General features: G+C 43.3%; 1 protein-coding gene across 4 annotated transcripts in view; it reads right to left on the reverse strand.

Moving 5' to 3' along the window:
* Window positions 1-14,772, reverse strand: part of aatkb (apoptosis-associated tyrosine kinase b) — a 404,882-nt gene that overhangs the window by 112,541 nt on the left and 277,569 nt on the right. For 3 of the 4 annotated variants that reach the window (XM_072558766.1, XM_072558765.1, XM_072558769.1), the window contains one exon: window positions 4,373-4,408. The exons of the other annotated variant lie outside the window; for it this stretch is intronic. In XM_072558766.1, the coding sequence (XP_072414867.1) occupies window positions 4,373-4,408 (36 nt within the window). The remainder of the gene's footprint in view (window positions 1-4,372; window positions 4,409-14,772) is intronic. 4 annotated transcript variants of the gene reach the window in all.

Genomic DNA, 14,772 nt, shown 5'->3' on the forward strand with positions numbered 1-14,772 from the left:
ACAAAAGCTTAGGAAAAGGGGCAGACAATTGAAGCACTGTTTGTCATACAATTGATCCAGAACCCCACTCCATCTACCTGCTGTCCCTCATATCATTCGAGACTCATCCCTTAATAATCTAGCGATTTTAGCCTTTTTAGGGAAGTTTCTAATTTCCATTATTCTTTGTCTGTCAGTCACTTAAAGAGCAGATTGTTCCACTGACTGGCTTTATCTTTCCCAGAATAAATGTAGGATTCAGCAGAAACAGCAGTGACTGGAGCAACATTGAAATCTGAGAACCACTGATCTCAATCCATGTTGTTATCTATTCTGACTCTCTGCATTGTGTTATTGCAGAATGACTTCTGTTGATACAAGAAAACTGTGGAAATAGTTGGCAGCTGTTCAGCGTAGTTTACATTCCTGCTGGAATTAATTTCTACCTCTACACCACTATGAGATATATCATCTTGACGAATGTATGGTTTTATAGTTGTAGAGTCATAGAGTCACACAGCACGGAAACAGACCCTTCGGTCCAACTCGTCTATACCGGCCAGGCATCCCAATCTGACCTGGTCCCATTTACCAGCATTTGGTCCATATCCCTCTAAACCCTTCCTATTCATATACCCATCCAGATGCCTTTTAACTGTTATAATTGTACCAGCCTTCGCCACTTTCTCTGGCAGCTCATTCCATACACGCACCACCCTCTGCATAAAACAGTTGCCGCTTAGGTCCCTTTTATATCTTTCCCTTCTCACCCTAAACCTATGCCCTCTAGTTCTGGAAAACAGACCCAGTCTATTCAACTTCTTCCTATAGCTCAATTCCTGCAAACCTGGCAACATCCTTGTAAATCTTTTCTGAACCCTTTCAAGTTTCACAACATCCTTCCAATAGGAAGGAGACCAGAATTGCACACAATATTCCAACAGTGGCCTAACCAATGTCCTGTACAGCCACAACATGACCTCCAAACTCCTGTACTCAATACTCTGACCAATAAAGGAAAGCATACCAAACGCCTTCTTCACTATCCTATCTACCTGCGACTCCACTTTTAAGGAGCTATGAACCTGCACTCCAAGGTCCCTTTGTTCAGCCAGACTCCCTAGGACCTTACCATTAAGTGTATAAGTCCTGCTAAGATTTGCTTTCCCAAAATGCAGCACTTTGTATTTGGTGTTATGTTATATAAATGATAGATAGTAGGAGACCCAGCAATGATCCTTGTGGGATTCCACTGGTCATAGGCCTTCAGTCTGAAAACCAACCCTCCACCACCACCCTCTGTCTTCTACCTTTGAGCCAGTTCTGTATCCAAATGGCTAGTTCTCCCTGTATCCCATGAGATCTAACCTTGCTAATCAGTCTCCCATGGGAACCTTGTTGAATGTCTTACTGAAGTCCATACAGATCATGTCTACTACTCTGCCCCCAACAATCCTCTTCGTTACTTCTTCAAAAAACTCAATCAATATTGACTATCCCTAATCAGTCTTTGCCTTTCCAAATACATGTACAGTACTGAAAACATCTGCACCCTCTCAAATGTCACAACATCCTTCCCATATAAGGTGACCAGACTTGTCTGCAGTATTCTAAAAGTTGCCACACCAATGTCCTGTACAGTCATGACATGACCTCCCAGCTCCTCTACTCAATTGTGGGATCTGACTGTGCAGGTCAACATTATTTTTGACGTGTTAATACCTGCAGTGTAGTTGGTCCTGTTGAATTTATGAAGATGCTGAGATCACCATCAGATTCACTGTTAGTTACTTCCACACCACCTGAACATTCCAATGTTTCTTCCTACAAGTGTTTTGCTGCATCAGCAATCACATCGCTGTTTGCATGATTCTCTTTCCCTTTCATAAGCAGAATGTTAATCTCCTTTTACACACACGTGATATTAACATTGATTAATGAAAAGATTAATTTGTCTGACCATTGACCAGAATCTTTGAAGGCATTAGTGCAAATACCTGGCCCAGGGCCGATTACAAATGTACGTTTTCAAGGCTTATGTTAGAGAACAATATCCATGATGCTTTCTCACACCATCCCAAGCCTTCAGAATTTACAGTGACGTTTCAAGCACTTAGACCCATCGTACAGTATCAATTTTTGGAAATACAGGATAGCTGAATTATTTCCAAGCAATTCCGTTGATCAGTGGATGTAACCTTCACAAAGAACCCTGAGATGTCAGTGGGTGAGTGAACTATGTGCTGAACTGCTATTTGTTACCATCAGGAAATACCACACCATCACTACAACTATCTGTGATGAAGGTAGGGAAGTACATGACAGATAATGATGTGTCTTTGCATTGAGGCATTGGTTTTCAGCAGTGCATTGCTAAATGTTCTGACTGTATTTAAACATTATTTTCCTGGGTTCAGGTAGCATGTTATTTATTACATTATATGATTATTCCGGATTAAGTCACTCTCCAGCACATGTGTGCACAAGCTCAGAATATTAAGTGTTCAGCAAAAACAGGCTCACAAAGTCTGCAATCTGTGATCAAATTTGATTTATGACAACAAAGATTATAAAATGTTAACTCTGTTCATAAAGGAACAAAAATCATATTTCATTCTGAAGTTTTCTTCTCTAAAGATGGAACTGATTTGGGGTGTTTAGCAAACTTGACCACTGCTACGTATTCTAATCGTTGCCAGCATGTGTACAAATGATTCAATAGAAAACCTTTCTATTGCTACTCTTCACCATTTATAAAATCTTGAAACTCAGACTGAGACCATTCAGCCTGCTGTGCTTGTGATGGCTCTTTGGAAGGGTTGTCCAGTTTAGTCCCACACCCCAGTCCTTCTCTCCAATGACCTGACATCATGCCACCTTGAGATATTTTCCGAATCAACCTGCTCAGGGAGCAGGTGGGACTTGAACCCCAGGCCTCATAGCTCCAAGGTAGAGAGACTACTACTGAACCACAAGAGCCCTCTGCATGCGACCTGTATGTTTATAGTTTATTGAATTGTAGCCAAGATACTAAGCAGCTAATTGTAGTGATTGTATGAGGTCAGTCAGGTGGACCTCACAAAGCATGAGTTCCCTGATTGGACCAGGTCAACAACCCCAATCAGGGAGCCCTGACTGCCAGATATAAACAGGAGTGTCAGAGGTTTTGTTCACTCTGAGGGAGTTAGATCTGTGTCAAGTACTATGCGTTTGTAAATAAAGGGTGACTTGGTGGCGGGATATCAGCTTCTGTGGAGTTATTTCACTAATTATTCACTAATTTGTTAGGTAAATGGCCCTGAGAAATCAGAAGTTTCTTCCTCAAGGGAGATGGGCAGGTGGAAGCTCCAGAAAACTAAAAGAGAGGAATTGTACCAACACTCATAAAGTTCCGGCGAACTTCCTGAGACCAGTGTCAGGGAAGATGTGAGAACTTGGACCCAATTCATTGCTAGAGCCAAGAAAGCTCAAGGTTCTCACTCCATGCTCTAAAACCAGCTATGATCAGAGGATTGTTGATGCTAAGGTTTCCAAGTGAAGTGAAGGAGATAGTTTCAGCTTCACTGTCAAGCACAGCACCTCCAATTCCATTTCCACATTCTTATTCAAATTGGAACTGAGTGAAACCACTGGCTCCCATAACTGGAAATCACCAACCAGTGAAAATGAGCAGCAAATCATAATGGTTACAAGGTTAATTTAGCAGATTATAGTGCCTTCTCTTCAAATTTCCAAAGGCCATTGACTCAATCTAATGTAACGTTGCCCCATCTTCACTGAAGAATGTCAGGTTGATGGAATGATAATGGCTTCTCAAAGGAGTCTCGCAAACTCCAAAATCACTCTATTGGTGCTAAATGCTGACCCAGCTCAAAATCCAGGAGAAGAGTGACTTCCCTGCTGCTTTGAATACTGAGAGGGAGTTTGACTTTCCAAAGAGTTTATTTTTATTGTATATACAATAACCATCCCGAAAATTGGGCAGCTGCAAACATAGAACAGCACATGCCAGTCCCTAAAATGTTGCTAAATTACAGATTTTCTTCTACTTTGAATACGGTGGAGAAAAGCTGAGGGGCAGAATTGAACTGAAGCAAAACATAACATTCTACAGGTACATCCTAACCCACTTGTATGTCTCACAGCAATTGTGGGTATTGAACAATTAAATGTCCCCATTACACAATTAGGTTTTATGTGGTCAATCTTAGACCCCTGCAGACCGCCCACACACACACACACACACACTCACACACACACACACACACACACACACACACACACACACACACACACACACACACACACACACACACACACACCCCTAGCAGGATACACCTAGCGACCGGGTGACTTTGATCTTTGTCGTGGTACACGTTCCGAGCTTTCCTACCTTTTGGCTGAAATGTTTGACTGCAGAAATCGGCTCCTGTGGAAATGAAGATGGAGAGATGAAATTTTGAGGCAGACAATGAATTGATTTTGAAGATATATGAGTTTCAACCCTTAATTGGCATGGAATAAAAAGGTGAACCTTTCAAACATCTGCAAATTCATGCACGGGTGCAAATTCTAATCTGGGTGATGTAAAAATGTGAAGAAAGAGGCTGGAGGTTGCTGGTGAAGATTTCTTTGATGAAGTGCTCTGGCACTGTATTTGCAATGTGTCGTATATTCTGAAGCAATACCTACTAGCACATTCTGGCTAGGTTGACTTACAACTAAATTAGCTTACGGTACTTAAATTTGTGCCTGTCCCGTGGTCAAACCAAGATTGATGGAGTATTAGGACCTAGCATTACCTCAAGGATGATACTCGTTCCCAAATCCAAAGCCAAATTTGGCTAAAGGCTGCCTTTTTTGGAAAGGCCGATGTTCAGTCCTCAGCATAGGTACTGCAACCCAATTCTGGGCTTCACATTTTAAAACCAATATTTCCAGGATCTGGAGAGGCTGCAGAGGAAAAGAGTTACTGGAATGGTGCCAGAGATGTGGGATTTCACTTACATGGTGACCCCAGAGAATCAGGGATTGTTCTCCTGACAGCAGCGGAGGCCGAGGGGAGAATTAACAGAGTTGTTCAAAATTGTGAGGGACTCTGATAGAGCAGAGAGGGAGAAACCCAGTCCACTAAGTTGAGGCTTTAGTGGGAGGTGATAGCCTAGTGGTGTCATCACTAGACTGTTAACGCAGAGACCCAGGTAATGTTCTGGGGATCTGGGTTCAAATCCTGCTACAGCTGATTGGGGGGTTTGAATTCAATAAAACTCTGGAATTAAGAGTCAAATGATGACTCAATTGCCAGGAAAATCCCATCTGGCTCACTAATCTGTGAGGGAAGGAAACTGCCGTCCTTACCTGGTCTGGCCTACACGTGACTCCAGACCCACAGTAATGTGGTTGACACTTAACTGCCCTCTGGGCAATTAGGGATGGGTAACAAAAAGTGGCATAGCTAGCCTGGCCCTCATCCCATGAATCAATTAAAAAAAAAGTAACTGGGGAGACAGATGAAACATAGGGTCAAAAGGACCAGGAGGAAATTTGATTTCTGACTCTATAAATTACGATATGAAATGCAGTCAGTGCCCTGTGATTGTCTGCTCCCTCTAAGGGCAGTGCCACCTGCAAACCATTGAAGAGAATGGGGGGTCTGAGAGTGGCACGCAAGGAGGGGCAAAAGGGTAGTGGGAGCAGATTTGATACTGGCTTTCAGGAGGGTGATGAATATATAGTTTATAAGGAAAAGAATTACACACCTACATTTAAAAAAAGCAATGGATAGGGCCACTTAAAAAAGCTGTGTCAAAGACCAGAATGAGCTGAGTGGTCACTTTGCCTCAGTTGTGGTGATGTTAAAGTCATGTAAAACCAGAAAATGTGGCCTTTGAGTCACAGTGTGTGACACCACGAGATATTCGGAGATCAGAACGATCTTCGTTATCTTGCAGAGAATAAGATTGCGTTAAATACTACAAAGATCTCACAGAAATGAATGTCAATTTTACTTTAAATGCAGGACTTTTGCTATCAGGCTTGCCTTTGCAAGGATGGCCAAAGGGTTCACTCAATACCGGGACAGTTTTGTCCACCACCGGGTAGGTGAGGGTTCTGAGCTTTGTTTGCCCAGGTGATGGGCACATGGGGTGGTTGGAAAAGAAATCTATCTGTAGCCAGTCCAAAACATCACAGTGTGGGTGAGAGAGAACTAGTGAATCAGTTTTTAGGGTGTTTATATATTTTAATACATTTTTGAATGATTCAAACACCACTTTCCTATTCTTTGCATATTTATATTTGTCATAATGCCAAATGATTTCAGCTAACTGAGTGGACTTGCTGCTCATTCCAAATACAGGAGCAGCACTGGGTTCTTGTGTCCTTTACTCCCAGTCCTCTGGTGCTTTGTTTTTTAAGGTAGTTGTAAATGCAGGCAGCAAGCATTGGGAATAAGGGGGAGGTGGATGCGAGTGAGTGACCATCATGGAGAAGATGCTGGTCTCATGTTGCCCCTCCTTGCGTGCCACTCTCAGACCACCCCATTCTCTTCAATGGTTTGCAGGTGGCACTGCCCTTAGAGGGAGCAGACAATCACAGGGCACTGACTGCATTTCATTCGAGACTGGCAAAGGGTACATCAGGGCCAACAGGAGGATGTTCCAACAGCAAATCAGCAGCATCACACTATCGCCAGGGAGAGGAGCAAGTTTCACCTCTGGAAGCAGGATTCTGCAAACTGGCTGCAGTGCCTGGGGGGGAGGGGGCATGGGGGGGGGGGGTGGTTGTGGGGGATGTACTTGTGAGGGATGTTGGGGGAGGTGTATGTGTGAGAGGGTGGTGGGGGTGGTGTGTGGGGACGTATTTGTGTGGGTTGGGGGTGGGGGAGGTGTGTGGGTGCGTATTTGTGAGGGGGTGGGAGAGGTGTGTGGGTGCGTATTTGTGAGGAGGTGTGGGGGAGGTGTGTGTGTGTATTTGTGAGGGGTGGGGAGGTGTGTGTCTGTGTATTTGTGATGGGGTGGGGGAGGTGTGTGGGTGTGTATTTGTAAGGGGGTGCGGGAGGTGTGTGGGTGTGCATTTGTGAGGGGGTGGGGAGGTGTGTGTGCATTTGTGAGGGGGCTGGGAGTGTGTGAGGGTGTATTTGTGAAGGGGTGTGGGGGAGATGTGTGGGTGTGTATTTGTGAGGGGGATGGGAGAGGTGTGTGGGGGTGTATTTGTGAGGGGGCAGGGGGTGTGTGGGTGTGTATTTGCGAGGGAAATGGGGGTGTGTGGGGGTGTATTTGTGACGGGTGGGAAGGTGTGTGGATATGTATTTGTGAGGGGGTGTAGGGAGGTGTGTGCATGTGTATTTGTGTAGGGTGTTTGGGGAGGTGTGTGGGTGTGTATTTGTGAGGGGGTGTATGGAGGTGTGTGCATGTGTATTTGTGTGGGGGGTTTGGGGAGGTGTGTGGGTGTGTATTTGTGAGGGGGGTGAGGGGAATGTGTGCATGTGTATATTCATGAGGGGGAGGTAGGGGAGGTGTGTATTTGAGGGGGTGGGGGAGGTTGTGGGTGTGTATTTGTGTGGGGGATGGGGGGAAGTGTGTGGGTGTGTATTTGTGAGGGGGTTGGGAGAGATATATAGGCGTGCAGATGTGTATTTGTGTGGGGGGATATGGGGGAGGTGTGTGGGTGTGTATTTGTGAGGGGGTTGGGAGAGATATATAGGCGTGTAGATGTGTATTTGTGTGGGGGGATATGGGGGAGGTGTGTGGGTGTGTATTTGTGAGGGTGGGTGAGGGGGAGGTGTGTGGGTGTGTATTTGTGTGAGGGTGGGTGAGGGGGGTGTGTGGGTGCGTATTTGTGTGGGGGTGGGGGCAGGTGTGTGGGTGTGTATTTGTGTGGGGGGGGGTGGGAGAGGTGTGTCGGTGTGTATTTGTGTGGGGGGGGTGGGAGAGGTGTGTCGGTGTGTATTTGTGTGGGAGTGGGTTTCGATAGGTGTGTGTGGGGATGTGTGTGAGGGTGGGTGTTGATACATGTGTTTGTGTTAGGATGTGAATGGGGGTGGGTGTCGATAGGTATGTGTGTGGCGATGTTTGTGGGGGTGGGTATCGATAGGTATGTGTGTGCCGGTAGGGGGCATATTTGTGGGGAGTTTGGTGGAATGGATGTGTCTGTGAGGTGTATGTGTGTGTGTCTGTGTGTGGGGCGGGTTGGTTTTGTGTGTGTGTGTGTGTGTGTGTGGTGTAGTGGGCATGTGTGTAGTGGGCATATATGTGTGTGGGGAGATCATGGGCGTGTCATCGTGGGACTGGGCATTTGTGGAGGGGTATGAGGTGGTGTCGTGTGTGGGGCTGAGGAGGATGTGTTGGGGAGGACCCAGTCGAATAAAGTTGAATGTTGGTGTGTTATGTTGATAGCAATAGCCTTGTTCAAAGTATAACGTGCAAAATGCAACAGCATAAAAGAAACGTGCTACAGGAACAGTAAATGAGAGAATGCAAAATGAAAGGAGCAAAAAGCAGAAAGTATGGAGTGACAATGATCAATCAGAGAATTCTAAATGAGCTTCAAAAAGCCTTCACTCTCTCTCCTTCCAGTGCCTCCCTCACATTTCTCATAATTCCCCAAATCAATTCTTTGAAAAGCTCTCGCATTTTTGGTGTTCTCACATTTTATACTGCCATCATCATGTCTATCCTGTAAACCTAACCCAACAGTTTAAAATCCAAAAAATAAATAGGATTATTATCCACTCAATATATCGGTACAGGTCTGCACGGAAAATTGACAGTTGCACCAAAAGTATTGGACTTCCTGTCAGTGTCATGTAATTCCTAACCAGCTACAAATGAGACACATGAACATATCCTATCTCTTATTCCTACCAAGAGAGATCTGATGAAGCTGAAGCCATGACAAAGGATCTATGAAGATAATTGATGTAGATGACTGACTGGTTTTGTATGGAGAGCTGAGAAGCTGAACTTTGACAGAAATAAGTTAGAAACACCCACTGAGTTGGATCAGCATGTGAGCGAGAGAAAGATAGCACAGTGCCAGATCTCATGAAAGATTAGATTTAATTAAGTTAGCCTACCTTCCATTCAGGTATTACTGCTAGACAATTCCATTACATTCGGCTTTTACTTCATATTCTAGAATTCCTTTTCAACATTAGGTTGTGGTTCAACTTGTACACAGTTGAACCACATGAATGTAGTCTAGAATTCTTGCAAAATAAAGGAAAATAGAAGCAATAATGGTGTAAATTAGGATTCAGTGGGAGATCTTTAAAACCTCACAGCTTCCAGCAGCTAGGAGATAAAGGCAGTTAGTGCATCTCCTCCAGGTTTCCCTGCAAAGTCATATACATACACGAGGAACAATACTGCCATTCCTTCATTGCTCTGGATCCAATTCTGAAAGCTCTCTGTCTAGCTGCACTGTGGGTGTCCCTCAACTTTGTGGACTGGCCTCCTTCAAGAAGAATGTTTGCCATGACCTTTACAGAGGTAACAATAAATGGATGATAAACCTTGACCTTGCCCATTGCCTGAGAATGAAACTTTGAAAAATCACATCAGCTCAACAAAGCAACTAGTAAAGTGCTTGTTGGCTTTTTGTTGCATTGTGAATCTGTCCTTGAACGATGGCCGAGAAATGAATTCTCAAGAGTCACTTGACATAGCCTTGCCAAGGCTGTTATTGCATGCTGTTTCCTACACAGACACTTCAAAGGGTTTGTTGAAAGTGCCGAACATCTCCTTTGGAGAAATGATGTTCTTTATTGCTCAGGTGGCAAGTCATTCACAAAGGACCTTTGCACTCTTGGACTGAAGAACCTTTATAAGATGTCACTACAGACTGTTTTATTCTCAACTCCTTGGGTTCTGCTTCTGCAAACTTCAACTCCCTCAGGTGAAAATTTTCAATGAAGAAAATGACTCCTTTCCAAAAGGTGGACTAAAACATGTTGCTGTGCTAAAGCTATTTCAATTGCTCCATCAGCAAAGAAAACGTCTGGAGCACATAATCTTGGCCATCAAAAAGGAACGGGGTAAATATTTGTGTTAGAACAATTTCTCAAGGGAAAGAACTGGCAAGTGAGACTAATTGGAAGGCTCCTATAAAGAGCTGGCACAGGTACGATGGGCTGAATGGCCTCATTCTATACTGTTTGACTCAGTGGAGTCACTGACAGCTTGGACCTTGCCCTGGTTGTTTTGGTGGGATGGAACATGAGCAGCTACTGATGGATGGAGAATAAATGGTTTCATGTCCCAAAAGGCAGTAGATGATGGAATTTAATTGTACAAACCTTTAGTACAATGTGTGTTGTGTACTAAATCTATCAGAAAACAAGCGTGAAAATTCAATTACATGACCTTACTTCTCATAAGGGAACAGTTTTAAAATACTGATTATTTAGAATCGCTTGATAAAAGTTAAAAAAAAAGAAATTCACAACACCATGCAAATTTAAAACACTGATCAGGACCTCTCAGATGCTCGTAAGAAATTATCAGGATTATAATTTTAATTGTAATTACAATATCCTCAACTGAGATTTTTAGGTGTCTGGTAATTATCGGTAAAATGCCCCTGAATTCTCACTCTTAAAAGCTACTCAACAAGTTGGACAGTCTGTGCTGCTGTGGAGGAAGGTGGTTGTACTTGTCAGATGAGTATGTAACAGTGAAGCTATGTACAAGTACTTTGCCTCTTTCCTTACTCTTGGAAGAGTGGAGGTTTGCAGTTATTGAATGAATCGGGAGTTAAAATAAAAGTGAGCTTATTACTCCCACGCAGTTAGCTTTCAAAGCCTAAAACTCGTTTCCTTTTTTTGTTGTTGAACTTACTTATTGAAACGTTCACCCAAATTTAGATTCCAGTTAATGCTGGCATTCTTTACAGTCAAGATAGCTTTAAATTAAGGGTCTTGGGATTCAACCACAGTGCTGTAAACTAATGGACCTGTGTAAAGGCATTTTGAAAAGCACTGCACAGCTAACTTGTGGATCTGACTCAAAATAATAATTACTGGAAAGAGATTTGCAAAGTTAAGTCTTGAAAACATCTAATTATGCATTTGAAGCTCAAGCAGATTTCACAAACAATTATTTCACGGCGTGGTTGCGTGTGTGCTGATGTCATTGGTGAAATGACTGGATAGCACAGCAGCGGTCTTTTCCTTCACACAACACAAGGGTGTGTCAACTCCCGGCTGCCCGTTGTGCCAAAGCTGTGCCTGACTCATTCCTTTTGCACACATTCCCTTGTTTCAGGCTTAGAAGCTTTATGACTGGAGCGGAAAATGGAGAAAGATTGTGGTGAAAATGGAATTGAAGTACAAATCAGCCAGGATCCAATCCCTAACCCTCTCCCCCCCCCCCCCCCCCCCCCCAGTGTCTCATTTGTTAGTCAATGTTTTTGCTTGGGTGTCTGTCCAATTTAGTGGCTTTCTCCACGAGAGAGAAAGGCATTTATTGGCCTGTGCCCTATTCTTACAGGTCCCCTTTCACACACTTCCTTGGAAGTGTTAACACCTCAGCTGGACTGGCAAACCCCTCAGATAATTGACACATATAAGTGGTCATTACTCATGAGCTAGACACTTTCAGCCACTAGGTGGATTCACAATGATCCTATCCACAAGTCTGTGTAACACATACTCTGCCAAGAGTGGTTTATTCAGGACAGGTTTACAACCACTAACAATGGAGATACCACAGCCACACACTCTTAAATTCTAACTAACAAAATGTAGACAACATATTGACTACCATATTGATAATGGCTGGGCTCAATGATAGTAGGTATGTTTAACGATCTGACTGTCCTTTACAGCTTCCAGGCAATGCATAGTTAATATCTGTTAAACACAACTTGTAAATGTTAGGCGGACATTCAATGTTTCATTCAGACTAAAAGCACAAAGACCTCGACACCTGTCAGCCAGGATGGCTTAACTGAACTGGCTTCCAACCTCCTGTATGTTTACCTTCCTCCCACTGAGGAAATGAATCACTGAACTCTCCAAAGATGTGTCACGACTGAAGTTGTGAAATTTAAAGCATGGAGATTAGAAAGGCAGGCCACAAAACCACGGGCTCCTGGGGATATCGCATAAACTGGACATGGAGCTCCAACGGCAGAATGGAAAAGCAGCAGCATCAGGCAGTTAATTAACAAAAAAAAAGGGAGAAGAATGCAGCATTGAATTCAAGCAACTTGCCAGCTCAGTAACTCAAACAGCACAAAAACATGATTTTATGAGAAGTGTTCTTTATCTAATTCATTATTGCTGTCAACTATTGCCAAAAGGTACATTTAGACAGACATCTGAAAAAGTTTAATTTTTCCATTTTACTGAAATATTATGTTGTATCCTATATGTTTCATTTTTCAGAAAATGTAAAACAAATCTCACATTTAACTCAATGACAGCTGGAGTAGAATGGTGGCTTTGGCTTACTCATGGTTGTACAAGCTACTGGACAATTTACACTCCCAGGCAATGCTGGTGATTATTCCTCTTGGCCACACTTGAAAATGAAATGGCTTCGACAAGCACATTACCTTCTTTGGACTGCAAAGATTTCTCAATGATTATTGCAGGAGTACACTTATTCCTGAAACAGCATTACTGCTGGAGAAAACTGTATATCTGCTCATCATCTCATTGCTGCTTGTTGAATCATGCTGTGTTCAAATTAGTGACCATGATTCCTACACTGCAACACTGACTACCCTTCAATAGAATCCCTACAGTGAGGAAACAGGCCATTCAGCTCAACAAGTCCATGCTGATTCTCTAAAGAGCATCCCACCCAGACTCATACCCCAGCCCTATCCCTGCATTTCTCATAGTTAATCCACCTGACCTGCACATCTTTGGACTGTGGGAAGAAACCTGAGCACCTGGCTGAAACCCTTATAAACATGGGGAGAATGTACAAACACCACACAGACAGTTGCCCGAGGCTGGGATCAAACCTGGGACCCCGGTGCTGTGAGGTAGCAGTGCTAACCACTGAGCCACCATGCCAACCCAGTGCTTTTGGGCACTTCAGGATGCACTAAAGTCACAAAAGGAGCTATATAAAATCAAGATTTGGAGATGCCGGTGTTGGACTGGGGTGTACAAAGTTAAAAATCACACAACACCAGGTTATAGTCCATCAGGTTTAATTGGAAACACTAGCTTTCGGAGCGCTGCTCCTTCATCAGGTGGTTGTCCAGGTGGTTGTGCACCTGGTGAAGGAGCAGCGCTCCAAAAGCTAGTGTTTCCAATTAAACCTGATGGACTATAACCCAGTGTTGTGTGATTTTTAACTGTATAAAATCAAGTTCTTTATTCTTAATTCGGGTGAAACAAACAAGGGCAATGTACATTTACATTCATTCCAAGGAATTTGTAAAGAATGGCAGGGTGGAGGAGAGCATTGCTCGTGTCACTCCACAATCATGTATCCTGGATTTCACTTCACAAACATCCGACAGAGGAAGGGGAACCTCCCCATCCTCTGAACAAAGACTTCCGAGGCAACTAATGGGTCAGAGTCACAATTGTTTGATCTTTTCAATGAGCTGAAAAACGTTTTTTTGTAAATTAAATTAACCTCAAAATATTGACTGATTTTCGGAAAATAATTGTATGCAATTTTAAACTAACCTGAACTCCGGATGCATGGTCAGATCTGGTGCAATGTGAGTTTTACATCTGTCTGCCTTCGCTCTCCAATTAAATCAACACCGTGATTCAGAGGGGAGGCGGTGGCCGAGCTGTATGTTCACTCCACTTTTAACTCAGCAACCCAGATAATGTTCTGGGGACTTGGGTTCAAATCCCACCAAGGGAGAAGATGGAATTTGAATTCAATAATCATCTGGAGATAAGACTTTCATGAAGCCAGTGCCAATTGTCAGGAAAATCCCGACTGGTTCACTAACGTCCTTTAGGGAAGGAAATTTGCTGTCCTTACCAGGTCTGGCCTACATGTGACTCCAGCCCCACAGCAATGTGGTTAACTCTTAAGTGCCCTCTGGGCAATTAGGGATGGGCAATAAATGCCCACATCCCATGAATGAATAAAAAACATTAAAACAATGGGGGTAATATTGGTGGGGGAGGGGATGCAGAATAAAGAGAGAATTCCACTCAATCCCACTATATTTTCAAACTGCATGTTAGGCTAACATTATATCCAACAATTAAGATGAGCATGCTCAGACACAGACAGAGATGCTGAATGGACTGCTAGATAATAGACACGCTGTTATAAAATAGAGTTTGGTATATGATGTAGTGTTCTATCTTGTAGCCTGTCTGACAACTGATGAAACATGCTATTAATATTGGGGGCAGCTGGGCCTGTGCCATGTTGTAGATAGTTTCTCTGATTTCTACGCTGTTGGTTGATCTAACCAAATCTTTGTCAGACATTTATCTCCTAGGGAAATCTTTCCGCATGAATATAAAGCACAATACTGCACTATTGCAATATTCTCAATAGTCTAGATTTTGTTCACGAATTCTCATTATCCAACTGTAGTTCTGATATGAACACAAGAATACTAAAAGTGGCACCAGGATACATAAGTCCATTTGTTGTTCTGTTACTACTTCAAGGTTATCTCATACTGTGGTAAGCTCTTCCATATACATGCTCTGTATAAGCATTTAACAAAAACCAGTACATTCAAACTGTTGTCCTAACACTGGCGAAAGTCACTTACCAGGAAGTACACCAGACTTCCATTTGATGCTTTTCTCTTTATTTGTGTCCTTCTCTCAGCTCAAATTCAAATCTT

The sequence above is a fragment of the Chiloscyllium punctatum genome, chromosome 39 (assembly GCF_047496795.1).
Source record: "Chiloscyllium punctatum isolate Juve2018m chromosome 39, sChiPun1.3, whole genome shotgun sequence".
Classification (NCBI taxonomy): Eukaryota; Metazoa; Chordata; class Chondrichthyes; order Orectolobiformes; family Hemiscylliidae; genus Chiloscyllium; species Chiloscyllium punctatum.